This window comes from Fundulus heteroclitus, chromosome 20 (genome assembly GCF_011125445.2).
Source record: "Fundulus heteroclitus isolate FHET01 chromosome 20, MU-UCD_Fhet_4.1, whole genome shotgun sequence".
Classification (NCBI taxonomy): Eukaryota; Metazoa; Chordata; class Actinopteri; order Cyprinodontiformes; family Fundulidae; genus Fundulus; species Fundulus heteroclitus.
In genome coordinates this window covers 8,128,874-8,148,429 of record NC_046380.1, presented here as the reverse complement: position 1 = coordinate 8,148,429, position 19,556 = coordinate 8,128,874, and the positions used below count along the sequence as shown (strand labels likewise).

At 37.6% G+C, this 19,556-nt stretch overlaps 1 protein-coding gene across 2 annotated transcripts in view; it reads right to left on the bottom strand.

The window, feature by feature from the left end:
• The window catches only part of slc12a5a (solute carrier family 12 member 5a), a gene marked incomplete at its 3' end in the record, with an annotated part of 215,384 nt that extends 200,752 nt beyond the window's left edge, over positions 1 to 14,632 (bottom strand). The window contains 1 exon segment of one of the 2 annotated variants that reach the window (XM_021317851.2): positions 14,215 to 14,632. In XM_021317851.2, the coding sequence (XP_021173526.2) occupies positions 14,215 to 14,383 (169 nt within the window). In that variant the 5' untranslated portion in view covers positions 14,384 to 14,632. 2 annotated transcript variants of the gene reach the window in all.
• Between the last annotated feature and the right edge of the window lie 4,924 nt (positions 14,633 to 19,556).

The window sequence follows — 19,556 nt, the reverse complement described above, 5'->3', positions numbered from 1 at the left end:
TAGTTGCAAGGAATGATTTGAGCACTGGTGCTGCGCAGCAAACTCTGCACACATATAGAATAAAGGAGTGAAAACTTCAGTCTCCCCAGTGTAGAACTCCTCTCTCCTCGAGGGTCCACAGGCAAAGAGAGAGAAAAATCTGAGGGGGCTTGGTTTAAAGCAGGTTTTGCACCCCCTGCTGTGATGGGCAGTCCCCTAGGGCCCTGTAAAAGTCTCACATTTCAGTGGCTTTAAACTCACATCTTTTTCAGTTTTATTTCATCCTCTATTGCTGACTGCACAAAAGGTATACATAAAAAATGTAAAAAAAAAAAAGAAATTATGACAAAAAATATATGAAAATCACTATTTCAACAGAATACAGAAAAAAATATTATGGATCCTTAATGGTGGTGGCTAGGAGAACCTATGAACAGTGTACAGACTGCAGCTAAGCCAGAGTGCTGACAAAAGACACCACATTCCTGGCTTTGTGGACCCGTGATGGATAAAGTGATAGAAGATTATGTTCTACTTCTTCCTGCAGATGTTTTCTCTCCTCCGTCCTGTACTTTCACTGTTAATGTCACTGAGGTCTGCCCTGCAGCCTGACTGTGTGTGAGGAGGATTTTGTCACTTTCTATCAATTATACTCCACCACACACTTTCTTCCACACATATATCCCACCTCGCCCCCCATTTGCAGGCACGGTTACATAACAGCAGAAGGATCTTTGGGCTGATGAAGGTTTAGATTCTCCATTTCGTTTATCTTTACTCTCTCTTGGTATCCTGCTGGTTTTGCTCTCGTCCTCCAAACAACAAAAGCCCACCTACACCTTCCCTCCCTCCTGCCATATGCTTAACAAGCACCTTCCGTCATCCACACGACACAGACTGTTGTGTAATTCATTGGGTTCCTGATCCCTCGCTCATAGAAGGTTTTTCTTCCACAGGATTCAGATTGGTGAGAATACACTGCAGCTGGCAGGCTTGTTTAAAATAACACAACTGCCCCCTGTTGTCTCAACTATGTAATGCACAAGTTTAGGCTGCTGCAGAGCAATTCATTTTAGGTTCACCTCTCAGCTTATCTGACAGGCCTTAATCATGCAAGAAAAATACAAAAATCTATTTTAATCAAAGGTAAATGCATGTGTTTTATGTTTTGCCAAAGTCTTACATTTTGACACGTATAGCTTCTGTTTAATGTGAAGACCCTCAGTGGGCAACCATGAGTCCAATGAGGTGGCTGCCCTCTGCTGTCGGATCAATGTCACCACATTTCTTTATACCACTACGGTGTTCAGGCCCTGAGGAAATAATGGCATATAAGTTTATTGATCTACAGTACATGATTTCTCTGCTGACAGAAGACAGAAAAAGCAATTACAGGGTGAGTGATGTTGCAGAAGCTAAGGCGTATTGTGTCAAGGTATATTACTAATCAATCACTCAGCTAATGCGGGAATTATCTCCTGTTTATTGGAAGTTAAGGAGGGACAGATGTGCTTGCAAAGAATGAAACGAAAGGATATATGCTTTTGTAAGTACATTCTGATCCTAATCAAATGGCCAAACAATTTTATAGATTCTCCATTGTTGTGGAAAATTCAGATGCTGAATTAATTTTGTTATATACTTAGCCCCTTGAAAGTTGGCCTTGGCTAACACCTATTGGCTCAAGGGCCTACCGGTGGGGCCTTGACAGTTAAGTGGTTAAAATAGAACAAATCTCTAATATAGAGTAACATTTAAACAGTTTTTGTCCTGTTACTTGCAATTTTCTATTCAACTGTTAAATGTTTCAAATAATAAAACAATGCCAATATTGGGCCACTATAAGGTGAGTAAACGCAAAATGTAGTTTTCAAATGAGGATTTAATTTGTCAAGGGAAAGAAGCTGACCAAAATATTTGGATACCCTTTGAACAACAATTGTCCTCTTAACTGAATAACTGGTTTTACCACCCTTGGCAGCCACAACTACCACCAAGTGGCTTTAGCCTCATTTAAGATCATCCTTGTCCTTCCATATTACGCATTTTTCTAAGCACTGCCATAAACTGAAAAACCCTGATATGCAAATGAGGTTTGAATTCATGCAACCAACATAATGCCACCCAGGCAACCCACAATGCATTGCTCAGGTGAATGCTGCGCGTTATTAATCATGTCCCTTTTGTTCTGCAAGCTCAGCGCTATGTTCTGAAAGCAAGCATGGCCTGTGATCTCGACAGCTCAACTTGTACGATGTGCATGGACAAAGTAATCAGTATTGGGAATTCATAGCTGTGTGTGTATTGCAGAACTGTGATCAGAAAGGGCCTCTTAACATTGCTGTTGAGGAATATCGACCCATTTTTCTTTGCAGAATGTTTAATTCAGCCACATTGCAGGGTTTTAGGTATGGACAGTCAGTTCCGTGTGACTTGGATGCTCCAAAACTTTAAAAGAACCTAAATATCATGAATGTTGGACCAAATTTAAAACACCACCGTGTAACTTTTAACCCAAGTATTAGCTTAATTTGAAATATATTAAACTATTCTTCAGGTCAATATACAGCACTTGGCGCATATGGATCCTCGGTGCTGGCTGCCCTTCACAAAAATTTGCCTATGAGAGGGTTGGTTCCGTTGCTGAATGGCATTCAGGTTACAGCAGTCAGAGTTCAGACTGCCGCAACAACAAAACAAAACAAAACAGATATGACACCTGATACCTCGATGACTTCTCAATCTGCTGGTCCAAAGTGGTCTGCTATCAGATTCCAAAAAACAGAGGAAGACTGTTTAATTATGTGACAGTGCGGTGATGCCAGTGGCCTTGATGTGGGTGCTAAGCCAGGAAGTTACAGGTCTAGTGCCCCTAATAGCAAAGTTACATGGTGCTGCTTTAAAAAGAGTAAAAACACAATCTAAAGTAAGGAGAATTTGCTTTGTACAACAGCATAAAGTCATTTCAGATTATTTTCATGGCACCAATGATGGATATAATCAGATAATAAACTGATGTAACTACATGAATAATCATGCCCAGTTTGGAGCTACAACAAAATGTCAAATGCGGATCTGTAACAACTAATGGCTTTGAAGGAACATCTTTGTGGTTCTAAGCATGCTTCTTTGAACACAGATCGGTAGTAATAATAACTTAATAATACTAAGAAAAATTTAATAAAGGAATCATGAGTGAAAGAACTTCCACATCCATAGCTTTGAATATTCATAAGTAGCTCTTCTGCTTTAAAAGTGATTTGTTCTCAAAGATTTTCAAAAGAACAGAGACATAAATTTTGATGCTCTGTAGCATACTGCTCTTAGTCTAGACAAACAGAGCTTCAGTTTATTTTCTATATTTATATGACCAATGTAAAGATTAACAAGTGACTAAGGCCCAGTCCACATGCAGCAGGATATCTGGGAAAAACAAGACGGTTATGCCTTTCAGCCACACATAAACGGCGTTATATATCCCTTAAAAAGAATTATCCTAAAAACTCCAGCCTGCATGTGTACATGAAAAGACGGATATTAATGTCTGGCCTATCACAGTCAAATATTGCTGCGCTGCATCACACGTTTAACCATTGTTCATACATTTGGCCAATAAAAGGGCCGATATATCCTCATATTTGCTTTGATACGATTCCCAGTTGACACTGTCTTGAGTTTTATTAACTTTATATTATAATATGGTGTTTCAAAGAAGCTTCTCTATTTGTCCACAAGATCTCCAGACAAATGGGAATCACAACTTGCCAAAACTTTGCAAAAGATTTTATTTCTGAAGCTTAGAATAGAATAAAAATATATTTTATTGTCCAACATTGGGGAAATTCAGGTATACCCACAGCAAAGTGAAAGACAAATGGATGCATGCAGATGCGCACAAAGGTTAAAAACAAAAACACAAAAATGAGAATAAGAGACTGTACAGTAAGAACAATATACATAACATAAAAAACATAAAGTTAGTAAAATAGCCTACTCAGATTTTTAAAAAAGTAACTTAGTAGGGTGATTCAAAAGTGAACAAAACATGCATGTATACTTCTTCATGAAAAATAACAAACAATGTAAAAGAATGAAAAAGCTGTGCAAAACCAGCAGGGATGTAAACACTTATTGAGTTTGTGGGAAGCAGTGATGGTCATAAACTCCTAATGAGACTACCACTAATGGTAACACCCATCCGACTCCTTTAATATAAGAGAAAACAAGAACAGTCACCAACAATAGGCTTTTGTGGCAATATATCCGTGCTCACCATCAAACTACTCCTTCTACATCAAAGAGATTGCCTGTTATTTACATTGGAGTCCTTACAGCACAGCGACAGACACAGCTCCATAAACATACAAACAATCCTCTGAGAGGTCGGCCAAGATTCTTTTATGATGGAGAACAATTGTTTCCACCCAGTGAGAGATAAAGAGTTTGGCTAAATTCAGGACACATCATTCTTTGTGAAAAGTAACTTCAAGTTTTTACGATCAAATCGTGCAAGTCCAAAACAAAGGCCACTTGAGGGTATTTACACTGCTAAACCTACGGTTCTAATGCTGATCAAGAATTATTTTACTTGGTGTGTCCTTAGATTTATGTAATAGAAATACCACAACCCCAAACTACATTACCTATTTTGCTTGTTTGATTTAGACTCTCATTCGAAATTCTGTTTGGCATTGAGGAAATATGTTGCCTGGAGTGATGACAGCTTCAATCTAACTGTGCACATTTATTAGCCAGCTACCTTAAGGCTAACATGAGAAAAGAAATATTGCAATGTTTTTTTCCATTGTTGCAAATGCTCAACAAGGTCATAAGAACAGGGGGAAGAAGATGCAATTGGTGCAAAAGACTTGGCATAGAATTTAGGGAACAAAGCTACCGTTCATCCATTTACCTGAAATTATACCATATTTCCAAGCAGCAATCTAACTCAAGTGTCCACAAGTAAAAGTGGCACCTCCAGAAATGTTTCCCATGGGGGGCACATGGGGACATTAAAAATCTTGGGGGTTCACCAAAATCAAAATCAATGACTGTGATGATGAACTATTAATTTCTTCTATACTAAGAACTATTAAAAAAAACTAATATAGACCATTTGTCTTCTGTTTTGTTGTTAAAAATATATTTCAGACTGATCAGAAAAACTAAATGCATAAATCCTATAATATATTCCGTAGCTTTATGTTGTCATAAAAAGCAGAATTAAAGTAAATAAACCAGACAATGTGTGCAATACATGCATTCAAAGTATTGATAATAATTTAAAATAAAATAATATACAAGTTCTGCGCAAATAAAATTAAGAACAATATGAATTTATTACAGGGTGCCCACACTTTTTCAGCTTCCGGGTCGTATACAAATGACCAAGTCACCAAAAACGACCTAACATAAAAATGTGAAATGTCTGTATTTAATTATAAATGTAATATTTATTATTTTTGTTCTTTATTTTTTTATGCCAAGAGCAGGTTAAAAAAGAGGCTACAGTGGCACACAATTAAAATTGTGGCTAATCTTGTTATGCAGTGGCGGCACAAGGGGAGGACAAGGGGTTGTTATAGTTAATCATGGCTTCTCCAAGAAAATACTAAACTATTATTTATTTTTAATCTAAAGTATTAGTCTTTTATTATTTTCCACACAAAACAGAACCAATTTCAATAAACAATCATTATATATTATGTATCAAAAAACATCGTACATAAACTGAACTGCCTGTGCGTATTTTCACTTTTGGAAATACAATTCACTCAATTGAAAGCAGTGCTTTAAGTAGAAGGGTATGCACCTCTACCAGTACACAATACCAGCACTTTTAAATTATAGCCAACAGGGACTTTTTCCCAATGTACGACCTATACCGGGACTTTTGCACTATTGCATCCTTCCGTGGACTTGGGCCACTAAGGTATCCCATCATGCATTGCACCACCAGCAGCGATAAGTGGAGGTGTCTAAATTCAATGTTTTTATACCAATATTAATCATCTATCAGTTTATCAAGAATGAGCCAACTTTTAAAAGTGCTTCGATGTTTTCGGAGCAGCAAAGAACTGCTGGCAGTCAGCGGTGGCTGCAGGCTTAGTGGCCGGTTGGAGTTCATTTTCCCCACTAAAAGTAACATGACGTAGGCAAGTCGCTCTGTCATTTTCCGCTACCATCTACATACTTCCATTTGCATTTAACGTTGCTGCTGCAGAGGAAGATGAATTTCCCCACTGAGAGACAATAAAGTAGAGCTGGACAATTAATGGCATTTGCAATATAATCACAATAAAAAAAAACACAATTTCCAAATCGCAGGGGTCTTGAATTTTTGGCTATGTAACAATTAATGGATAAGACATGTCCTTTAAGTGTCAGGGATTTGTTTAAAGTGGGTTTGCCTCCACATGGAATGGAAGAGAGTTGCAGCAGTGAGATAATCTAATTTTATTGTTTTAGAGTTTATATTAATATATTTTTTCACCAGAAGCTTTCAGGAATCTCATCATAGCATTAAGTACTGGTCAAACAGTTTTATACATAGACTTGTTTGTTGGTTTCACTTTGGACCGTATGTTTAACAAAGATTGATGTCAAACTCATCAAGCTATTCTCTTGAATAACATTATTGTGATTACCGTATTTTTCGGACTATATGTCGCTCTGGAATATAAGTTGCATCATTCCAAAATTGCATCAAAAAGAGGAAAAGAACATGTATAAGTCACACCAGACTATACATATTTATTTAGATATTTATTTCATACAATCCAAAAATAAAAACTGATATTTAATCTGGTAAACCAATTTATTAAATTACACAGCAGCATCCACAACCAGCTGAATAACATGGAACATACCTGGGATGATGTATGGGGTAAATTAGAAACTCCAAACAGAAAGGTTTTATCCAGCGCATTTCAGCATAACGGGCCATTACGCTGAAAGTTGTTAAAATTATTATGTCTAAATCAGCCGTGAGCGTTACAAATTCTACGTGCTAAGCTAACTGTACAACATGAATGTTTCAGAGCAACGTAAAGCTCACGTGCATCAGCGAAGTTGCAAACCACCCGGACAACAGACCTGAAAGCTAGCGCTAGCTGTTATTAGCTTCTCAGACCGCCTAATAACAGGTTCTGTCGCAGTCTGGGTTCTTCGAGCTGCACCACGAAATGCTTTGCTGCGTGAATGCAGAACGAAACAGCAAAACAACATATAAACATGTGTTCAGTCTTTGTTGTCTCTGAGTTAATGTTTCAATTAATTTTTAAGTGGTACAGAAACAGGATAGTATAGCAAGCCCTCTTGTGGCTATAGACGGTAATGTTTACTCCTTGGTTCAAACTAGTCAATATGAATTATCATTTAAATTTGATATAAAAGTCACACCTGAATATAAGTCACAGGATCGGCCAAACTATGAAAACAGTACGACTTAATAGTCCGAAAAATATGGTAATAAAAACAGTTAGATGACTTGTTTTAAATAGATCTTGTTTACAAACATATTTATCTACAGGCCCTTTTTGTTGCTTGTGGTTAGTGCAGAGAGAAATCAAAATTAAATTGCAATTATGGTTTACATATATTGCAATTTAGATTTTTGGCAAAATTGGACAACCCTACGATAAAGGTTGTTTCTAATCTATTATATTTTCCATTTTTAATGTCTTCTGCCAGCTGATCTGCAGGAGGAAAAGTGCAGTTCTAGGTTTGGATGCAGTTTCCCAACATCTCCCTGTGATTCGCTTCCTCCTCATTTTCTGCCATCGTCTCCACTGTCTCCTTATCTTATTTTACATTTTTAAATCATGCTAATATCTTTGTCATGATTTAGGTTTTTGTTTGTCTTGCAGTCGTAAAGCAGCAAGTCTGGCTAGATGCAGATTGGTAAGAAAAAAAAGTGAAATAAAAATTATGCAGTTCCTGTGTATGAGTCTAGTGCAAACTTAAGGAATAATGGAAGAAAAAACGTCAACAGTATAACACTAAAGCTGGTCACCATCTACTATTATGACTCAAGACAAAAGATTACAAGCATTCTACATTTTTTGTGGACAATCATGCTTCACTGTTAACAGAAGTCTAAAAAAGTAATACCAGGTGGTAAACAAATTTACTCAGTGAAGCTTTTTTTTATGATAAAAAAACAAACCATATCTCATAATTTGAAATAAAATTTAAATGTTTTATAATTTTAAAAGATTTTCAACTTAGTAATGACACTTCTTCCTGATTATCTAGCCCATACTGATTTTATTCTTATTTTTCCATCCATTATAAATGTAGAAATATTCACAAACTCAGGCAACAAATAGGTTGCATCACAGTGTTGTAATGTTAAGAAAAAACAGACAGTTCCCAATGCTGTTGCTGTACTCTCATACTCAGCAGTAGATACTTTTGGCAGTAAATGGACATGAACTTATATATCGCTTTTCCAGTCACACTGAACACTAGAGCCGCATTAACCCAATTGCACTCACAAACACATCCATACATCAGTACACAGCTTGGTAGACAACTTGCCTTGCCCAGGGGCACATTGACATGTGACAAGCTGGAATTCAACCCACAACCTTCCAATTGCAAGACAACAACTCATACCATCAAGCCACAGTCACCCACCCAATACTTCCCAAGAACATACTTGCTAAGAACGTAAGTGCGTACCTGGGTCTTGACAAACGGCCCTGGCCAGACAAACGGCTGTTCAGACTGTTGGTCAAAGGACCAAGTGCAGTATGTTGCTCATGAGTGGGCTTGTGAAGCAACGAGTTAGTGAGAACTGGGCAGTTCACAATCGCATAGTTTAAAACAGGATTATTTTTCTGCTCAAGATATTCAAATTGCTCCATGAATTTCAGCTTAACAAATAATATTCAACACCTTTGTGGGGGAATTACGTTAAATTCGTCAAATACTACGTTAATAACATTATATGTCGTTACAATAATTCAATAATTATTCAACAGAATGAGCAACAATTGATGTAGCATTTACATTTCCAAAATATTCTAACTCATAAGATATGTGTTCTAAAACGACTCATTAACAAGGTAAATGATGAACATAATGGCCTTTATCATCAGGCTTTTTTTAAATCACTTATAGTCACACAAAGCAAAAAAAAAAAAAAAAAGATAATGAAAGAGACTGATTTCGTAATGGCACTTGCACAGTCTTAAGTGCTTCCACCTCTCCACAAGTCCATTTGTGTGACAAGTTCAGTAAAGATGTACTTATCACCATGGTAACCACCAAAAGGGATGCAGAGGCACTACAGTATTTCTCCACTTGTCACAGTGTTCATTAGACAGATGAATCCAGAAAGGAATCCAACTCTGTAATGGTGAACATATGGTAAGATTTGCTCTTAATGACTAGTGCTACCAATTATTTCTCTGTCCAGAAGATTGTTCATTACACTGGGACATTTTCCTGGAAAAGACGCTGAGCAGGCATTATAAAGCCACTTGCAGCACTGAAGCAAAGAGATGGACTATTAATCTAAAGCTTTTATTCACTCACTCAGTGGACAGATGCTCTAATTAATGACATTCGAAAGCCCTTAGGTGCCGTCGTGAACAAGGTCATGTCAGCAGAAAAGGCGCAGCAGCCAGATGTTACCATGAATCAACGATTTATCGGACCAAATCCATGAACATTTCTCTACCTGACTGTAGATAACAGTGTGTCTCTGTTGCATGTAAAGCCTTAGTGTCAGCCGGACTCAGCCCAGCAACATTCAACAGAATATTACAAAAATGGCTAATATAGTTAATCTGAATCATTGACAAAAGTTTGCTGTGATCTATAACTCTATTGCTTCCTCCATATGATCCAAGAAACAGCAGAAAAGCAAAGTTGGGAGAATCTTTAATGTTTTAAGCACACTTCAAAGTGCACAGTAATGTTAGACCTTTTCCAATTTCAGATAGAATTTAGTTTATAGCATAGTTTCTTTTTTCTTTTGTAACAAGATGCATACTAATTTAATGACAGGGTCAAATTGCTTAAAGCAAAGCACATACAGATGGTTAGCAGATAACAGATTTTTCTAACAGGTTCAAGGAGAATGAGTAAAAAATGCCTAAAATCTGAAATATTAAATGAAGTCTGCCTGAATACAGAGAAAAGCTTGATGTAAAACGATATTGAGTTAAGGTTATTAGATATGTATTGCTTTGCAGACTAAAATATAACAATTCAATCATTGCAGCTTTTGCAAGAGCTCAACAAATGAAGTATGGAAAACACACACACACAGAAAAGCGCTTTTAGAGCAGTTTGAAGAGTAAATCAATTTCCTTCGGCCTTTCTCTAGAAACCACTAGAAAACACAGACACGGCAGAAAAATAACAGAGATGAGCTCTTGTGAACATAAAAACACAAGAAATACTAATCAGTTAGGCCACATAGGAACTGATTTTTTTTTTTTTGAGATAAATAATCAAACATCCCTTTAAAGTATCATTGCCTTATGTCTACCAAGATCTCAAATGTAATGCTACTTTTAAAATACCCAAAAACAGTATGACGACCTGTTCTGCTTCCAGTGAATTTGTAAATTTGTAAATAACGCAGCACAACACTGAATGTTGATTAAGTGTTCTCCATTAGCACAGAGTAAAAAGGAGTCACAAATTAAAAACATTGTGAAATGATCACCTTTCAAACTTATAATGCTTTTTTTGTCATAGGAGGTAAGTATGAAGCACAAAAGACCTTACATTTCATTCTTTACTGCACAATCTTTTTTTTGGAAAATAGCCTAAAATGGCTTCTAATAACAAACTAATCATAAATCAAAATAATTGCTCCAAAAATGTTTTGACACGTTATGACAAAATGTATTTTTCCTTTAAATAGTTCCAGTGTTACAACAGTTCTAGTTCAAGAGTTAGTTCCTACATGGTTCTACACTTTGAAATGGATTTGCTTTTTCCCCAACTGGAAAGCCACAACAGAGCGATGTTATTAAGACGCCTTTTCCAACAAATGCATGAGCCTCCCACTGATGTATGCTGTTCCTTTATTGCATGGTTGTACTGCAGAGAGACAGCTAAACTAAGCCACAAATCCCATTATTTCTGTGTTTTCCCTTGAAAACAGCTCTCTCAATGCTGTATGTCAGATTTATAGATAATGATCGAAGTGATCTGTTTGTAAAAGTCTCTGATCAGGAATTGCTGCAACGCTGGGGCACACAGGAGTTACACACAACTTTTTAAGATAACTTGAGATTAGTTGTTTACAAAGCCCAACCAGGGTCTAAGACTGAGTCAAATTTCATATTGTTTTAAGATGTCTGTAATTAAAAACATCAAATTTACTAAATAAAAAAACAGCAATCAAGATGTACTGACCTCAATGACAGGTGTTATTAAAACAAACTGTGATCAGTTTATGCTGACAAAAACCTAAATTAAAAAAATATCTTTTCTGTGTCTTAACAAAAGTAATTCAGTTTTAAATATATATTAAATAGTTGTTGGTCTCCTGAACCCAGCAAACAGCTGATGTTACTGCAGTACTGGATTCTCAGCACTAGCATTAGTGAAAACAGAAAAAAAATGTATGCCAAGCAACAACTGAATCATGTTTAGCACAAGAACCAATTCCAGGGAAAATAATTAAATTATAAGTTCAATTGTGTTTTGTTCATTCTGATAAAAGCCATCATGTGACTGAATGACTGAGGCTAAAACACTAAAGCTTCAATATTACTAGTGGAGATCTCGGGGGATTCTTGGCAATTAGTAAGAAAAGTCATTAATGTCTCAACTTTTTAAAGGTCAGCTATTCTATGAAATGTATGACTTCCTATGAAGAATTGGAAATCCTTATTTGTACTTGACTGGGCCTGAATGATTGCACTTTTTCAAATGCTAATCATTAATAATGGCAAATGGCTTCTGTTCCCAAACCGCTGGGAATTTCAGAGACTATTTGTTCTGCACTGCTGCTTTCGATTCACACAATGACTGACAAGACCTTGGTTAGTTCAATAAGGAGAGCTGGTGAAAGGATTGTGCCACTGGTGCACAGAAGACCAGACCTACTCAGAGGACCGGGAAGGAAATTACGCAAATCTGTAAAGATATGTATGGAAAGGTTTTAATGACAATCTTTTTATTCAGTATTAATCAAATCCAGACCTTTTAATGAAACAGGGGATTAAGTGTTATTTATAAATTAAATAATTACCAACCTTGTGTACAGTGAAGACAGAAAATTATCATTCTTTGTTCTCCATGCAAGATAACATGGAGACAATGAAAGGCCCAGCAATGGCCAGGGCAAATAGTTTCTGAAAAATTAATCAGTGTAGGAAGTAGAGTTGCCATGATCCAAAAATGTCCAATCCAATAACAATAATAATAAAAATACTCAATACATGATACCATTTATGATACCATGGCAACATTTTTGAAGACACAGGGCTCCTCATGGTTAAGAGAAAAATATATGATTGATTACAATATGACAATCCTGGAACTTCCTCAATTAGGGCAAAACCAATAGATATAGAACAATTTGGCTCTCATCTAGAAAAAATATAGAGTAACTTATAATAGTTGCTTACCTGTTTGACAAAGCAGTATACGAGATAATACTTAGCATATGTGTAGCTTCATGGAAGCATGTACCTTTAATTCAGTTGTGCCCTTAATTTATTAGAATAATGTATTTACAGTGTACAACTGTGTGCTTCCATTTTTCTGTTAATCCTGTTAATACAGATACATTTTACTACTGCACTTTACTACTGCACAAATTCAGAATCATTCAATACTAAAACAAATGTGCTTCACAACAAACATGGATCTGGTGCATACAAAATATCATTTTACATTGTAAAAAAAAATACAATGTATTAAGCAGCAGCCCAGCACAATGTCCCTCTGGTAATTTTGCATAATATTTAATTTAGCGATCAACTACAGATGCAGGGTACGTAGCTACTGGCTCCTACTTTTTTCTACTCTAATGATCAATTTCAGTCTCACTCTACCATAACCTGTATTATTAAAAGCTGCACGAGCCTCCAATGCCTTTACAACTTCACAGAGTAATGGAGGGCCCTGGTTTGCTTCGTTGCATCGGTATTTAGTAGCAGTCGTCTGCTAAACAACATTTCCCTGCGTTGATTTGTACCAGATCATTGTTTTTGTCAGGTGATGTGCTGCAGGGATGGGAGGGCCTGAGTTAATGGTGCTGCTCCCGGCAGACAAAGTGCGACAATTTGGGCAAATGGGAATGGGTCTGTTTGTATCGATTTTGAGTATCTTTAAATCTTTAATTTTTCTAGCATCGATTATACTGAGGCACAGTGGAGAGAACAATTCAAACGTTGTCATGTAACTTAGACGTGTCAACCGAAACGGAAAAACGATCTAGTTTTCAATTGCTTGTTGTCTTGTACACAGGGCTTAAATATTCTTTGTATTTTACTGCACTGTCTGCATAGTGGAGCAGTTGGTAGGACTGTTGCTTCGCAGCAAGAAGGTCCTGGGTGTAAAACCTGGCCTGCAGTCTTTCTGCACAGAGTTTGCATCTGTACTCCCAGGTCACACGTGGGTTTTCTCCGGCTTTCTCCCACAGTCCAAAAACATGACTGTTAGGTTAACTGTTTACTCTAAACTGCCCTTAGGTAGGAGTGTGTGTCTATGACGGTGTCTCTATGTTGCCCAGCGTTGGACTGCCAACCTGTCCAGGGTGTACCCTGCCTCTCAAACAAAGGACTGCAGGAGATAGGCATCATTTTCATAAAACAATCATATTCATGACAGCACTTTAAGTGATAGAGTGACTCCTGACACCCAAAAAATATTAATACATTGGCCAAAAAAAAAAAATGCCTGCACAGCATAGTGTTGTGATTCCTGCAGTAATGTTCAGAATGTGAGTAGTACCAACATGTGGATGCATCATTTACAGCCAGACCACAGGAGGACAAAAGCAAATGCAGCCCAGTCTCATCATCAGTGCCAGTGCTCATGCAGATGTTTCAGAGAGAGGACACATCTGCGCCCCTTGCAGCCTCTGTCTGCTCTCGACCAGACGCTGCCCTCGGAGCTTATTAGGAATTCCAGTCACACCGCTCACATGCAATGTGGCATCAGCGAAGAGGGAGGCAACGTTGCTGGTGTTCTAGCCACCAGCTAACAAGCTGCGCTGGGAAGAACCAAGCCAGCTTTTGTGAGCTTCTCTCCTACCTTTCAGCACCACCACCACGTCCTCGTCATCAGCAGGAGCGTCTTCCCCCGCGGCGGCAGCACCGCAGGCTGAGGGCTCGTCTCCCTCAAACAGCTGGTTCACCTCCCCCTGGATGTCAGAGGGGCGCCGGTCGCCGTCGCTCTTGGAGACGGTAAACCTCAGGCTCATGGTGGTTGTCGCCGGTGAGGCAAGCCGCGGCTCTTCTTCCCCCCGGTGCGGGGCGACGCGGACGGGCGAAAAGAGGCTTCAAAATGCACGCTGGCGTTTTACCGTAAAGGTTTTCTGTCACGGCCCCGGAGTTTACAGCTGACTGATATGCTTTCGGGGAAAAAAAAGCGACTCTTTGTGAGATTTAGACGTGAAATACCGAGCGGACCAGCGCATCAACCGGTGTCTGCAGGCTGCTGCTCACCTGGGTCCTAAAGCCGACCCTACGGAGCGCACAGCTACAGCGCATAATCTGCTATGGACATATATTTGATTACACTTACGAGGCGTGTTAATTATAGAGGAAAAATTACATTTGGCAAGCACTTATTATATCACCTGATGTAGATTATAAGAAATGTAACAATATCAATCTCAACACAGTAGTTCTTTTTGACAAATGCAAACGGCTCTGGTACTTTCAGGTATAGATTGTAAAAGCCTATCAAGAATGTATGGTTGTCATGTGTTTTAGATTAATTTATTTTCGTTTTTCGACTTTTTACCAATTTGCATTTATGTCTTTATATAATATATATATAATAATAATAGATAGAATAGTATTATATATATATATTATATTATATATAATAGTAATATATTAAATTAGTCGGGGGAAGACGCTCCTGCTGATGACGAGGATGTGGTGGTGGTGCTGAAAGGTAGGAGATAAGCTCACAAAAACTGGCTTATATATATATATGTTTATATGTGTGTGTGTGTGTGTGTGTGTGTGTGTGTGTGTGTGTGTGTTAGATTGTGCGACAGTACAGTACAGTACAGTTAGCTCAAAAGATTATGGTTATAGTTGCCATGAAGGAGGGGGGTGGGTGGGGGGGGGGGGGTAAGAGGGAAGCCTTGTGTGTATATATATATATATATATATATATATATATATATATATATATATATATATATATATATATATGTTTATATATGTGTGTGTGTGTGTGTGTGTGTGTTAGATTATGTGACAGAAAGTACAGTTAGCTCAAAAGACCGGAAGCATACTATATAATTAACTCATTTGCTTAAATGGCATAATTTATTGCACTTCAAACATATTTAAACTGTTATGCTCATCATTAACATTCTACTTACAGTTATACAACACATGGACTTGTAACCAACATAATATCAGTTTGTGCCTTACAGTCACAAAGGACTATTTAGATGCAATTACTAATAGTATATCATATTCCAAGTGTCCTTGCAAGTATGACTTCATGTCTTGCAAATCTTCACAATATTTGGGCAGTTGAATAAACTCTAACAAAATCAGGTATATTGCAATTTAATATTTTCCTGAAATTGTACAGCCCTATTTGCATTGTATAAGTATTAACAGAGCTTTACAGCAGCATAATCCTGAGCTCCCAACTCAGCCACAGCAGCATCAGCTCCTTGAACGGAATCAGCTTGATTGGCCAAGATTGTGGGCACAAACAAGGAATTTGACTTTGGTTCCACACACTCACAGCATGCAGACATTAAGTTTAAATTTATACGTTTTAGAGGAAATAAAATAAAGGATACAGAGAGACAGTAGACGCAAGTGTATACAATGTTCTTTTATTCTCTATAAAGAAAAGACAAACAGAATGGCAGGTTGTGGTTGTGCAAATGGGCTGATTTTGTTTAACAGCATAATGGCTGACTATTCAGGCTGTGAGGTATTCATAGTGTTCACCAGAGAGACAGCCTGGTGAAAAGAAACTGCCTCTGTGGTGGCTTTTACAAACAGTGCTCTGTTGCGCCGACCTGAAGGTAAAAGTCTGAACAGTTTATGTCCAAGATGTGTGGGGTCTGCAGAGATATTAACTTTATTAAATTACAAGTTGTGGATGGAGGGAGGGTCTGCCCTGATGATCCTCTTTGGTGAAATTGTATGTTGTGGTCTGGACGTGTCCTATTTTGTTGATGAGCTAAATCACAAAGTAATGACTTAGCTCTAAACAGATTGAATAATGGCAGTTTAGAAGGTAACCAGCAGCTCCTGTGGAAGGAGGTGTTTCTTGACTTGCTGCAGGAAGTAGTCTCTGCTGGGCCTTCTATCGAACAGTGTCTATGTGTGAGGTCCATCTCAGGTCCCAAGAAAGGATGGTTCCTAGGAGCCCAAAATAATCTACGGAAGACATTGTGCTATGAGGAGTGGTGAAGGTAGGAAGTGTGGGCTAAGCTCCAGGTGGCCGCACCTGTAGACCAGCCAGTCCACCTCCTGTCTGTATGCAGACTGATCGCCATCTTGGATCAGACCAATGACAGCAGTGTCATCTGCAAACTTCAGGAGATTCACAGATGGATCCTCTGAGGTGCAGTCATTTGGAGCTGGAAGAGAACAAGAACAAAACAAGAGCAGTTTACATAGGAAGATTTCTTAATTATTTTTCCACATAAATTTTAATTCTCCCAGAGCAATCAACATATATAGTTTCAGATCCTGTTGTAGACTGTTCTAAGTTGATAGGCCAGAGTAAGAAAATGCTTTTTTTTTTACAAGGTCTGATGAAACTAACAGAGCACTGAGGGAAATGAGGAGCGAACAGACCTGGGATAGCTTTATAGATGAAAAGGTACCAATGCATAATGATGGACAGTTGACCGAGAAACTAAGATACAGTCTGTAGTCTGTAATGGTGTGTTTATGGGGGGCAGGATGACTTGGGGATCATGCATGTCGAAGATCTGAGTGAAGATAAGGACCAATAGATGTCCTGATGTTAGCACTGAGGATGTGAGACAAGGTGAGCTCATATATTAAATTATTCAGTTTATTTTGTGCAAATGAAAATAAATATAAGCAATGTCTGGTCATTTACATGAATTGCACTTGCAACCGCCATTTCTGCAATATATAGATTAAACATTAGCTTAGTCACATACCATGTATGATCCTGTTGTATGTTGCTGGGTGGCTGACTTGATGCAAAATGATACCATTACATTAGGACTACATTTTGTCTTGCACTAACTTGACTAAATATAAATATAAATATGAGGGAAATCTGGCCATTTAACATTTATTATACTATCAGTTGGCATTTCTGTAATATAGAGGTTAAACAAATATCATATTAGCTTCATCATATACATTGTGAAAAATATGCATGAAAGGCGTTGATCAAGAAGCCTTCCAGCAGGGTTTATGTATGAGCCAAGAACTTTCTGCTTGGGCTAACCTCTGTCTGCTCATTATGCATCAGGAAAAACATGAGTGTCTATGACAATTTTATGACATCTTGAACTTTGCTAATTTGTTGAACTTTGATAATTATTCTAATATGAATATTTACTTTCCCTATATGAACAGGGATATATTTCACAACTTCATCTTAACCACAATCAAAATCTTAAAAGTTCTCACTCTTTCTATTGATGTTTATTGTTATGTTGTATTTTTCTCCATTACATTGGGTTTTGTGGTTCTCAATCTTGTTTTGATATAATAAAAGCAATATTAAAGTAGCATAGTAATGCACATATTAGTATTCTGTTTTGGAGGTTAGTGGGGGTTATTAGCCAGTTTTGGTTAGATACACTTCCGTATCTGTTCGCTCTGCTGTATCTCCAGGTTCACGTTTTATTGTGAACAGTAAGTGTGTTTTACACTGCTGGGTCCATTGTTCTGTTTTTTCTTTCTCTTTTTATGGAGACTTTGGGTGTGATTTTGTAATGGGTTCATTTTGGGTATGGGTTGCGGGGGCAGGGGGGGGGCTTCTCAGCTCTTTATGGTTGTTCTTACTTTTATTTTCTTATTTTTGGTTAATACCACTGTAGACCCCGATATGGCAGGATCAGGCACATCTCTTTGTTTCACTATCTGGAATATCAAAGTCATGGGTCACCCTATTAAAAGGTCAAAAGTTTTTTCTCATCTCAAGCGGTTAAAACCTTCAGTGGTGTTTTTACAGGAGACTCATCTTCGCATTAAGGATCACAATAGGTTACGTTGCTCTGGGATGAATCAAGTTTTTCATTTAGATTTTTATTCTAAATCAATAGGAGTAGCCATTTTGATTAGTAAAACAGTACAATTCTTCCCCACTGATGTTATTGCTGATAAATATGGCCGATACGTGATAGTTGCTGGAACACTAATGCAGAAAAAGGTTCTTCTGGTAAACATATATGCTCCAAACATTGATGACGCTGAATTTGCAAATAGCTTATTGAGTAGTCTTCCGTTTTTGGATTCTCATTTGCTAATTTTAGGGGGTGACTTAAATTGTGTCATTGATCCAGAGTTAGACCAATCCAATCCCTGTAAATTAACTAAATCTCTAATGGCTCAAGCATTCTCTGATTTTATAAGGCAGAGTGGTTTTATTGATCCTGAAACCCAACCAGTAAAATATGTTCCTTCTTTTCTAAGGTGCATTACTGTTATTCTAGAATTGATTAGTTTTTTATTGACCAGGCTCTCAATTCATGAGTAGTTTTTTCTGATTACTTAAGTATAACCATATCAGACCATGCTCCATTATTATTAGATATTCAGTTAACTTCCTACAAACGTAGCCGACCTCTGACTCTCTTTTGCTAGCACATGAAGGATTTTGTGACTTTATCTCTAATGCAATCGATGAGTTTCTGGTGTTTAATAAGAATGACTCCACTTCTCATTCATTGTTATGGGGAACACTTAAGTCCTACCTCAGAGGACAAATAATTTACTACACATCTCTGTCTAATAAAAGATATAACTCAAGACTTACTGAATTGGCGACAGCCATCGCTAAGATTGATCAAAAATATGCTATAAGTCCCTCACCAGAATAATTTAAAGAGCGTATGGGTGTTCAATCAGAGATTGACCTAATTTCTACTAAACAAGCTGAAAGCTTACTTCTACACAGTAAATGTTCATATTATGAATATGATGACAAGGCTGGCCGTTTATTGGCTCATCAGTTACAGCGTCAGGTCAACTCCCGTACAATACCTAGTATTCAAAATACCCAACAGGTAATTACAACCAACCTCATCGAAATTAATGACACTTCTAAATTATTTTACTCTTCTTTATATTCATCATAATTCCCTACAGATAATAATAAAATGGAAGAATTTCTTCAAAGCATTCCCATTCCTGTTATTAATATGGACACTGCCAAGAGCATGGACTCCTCACTCA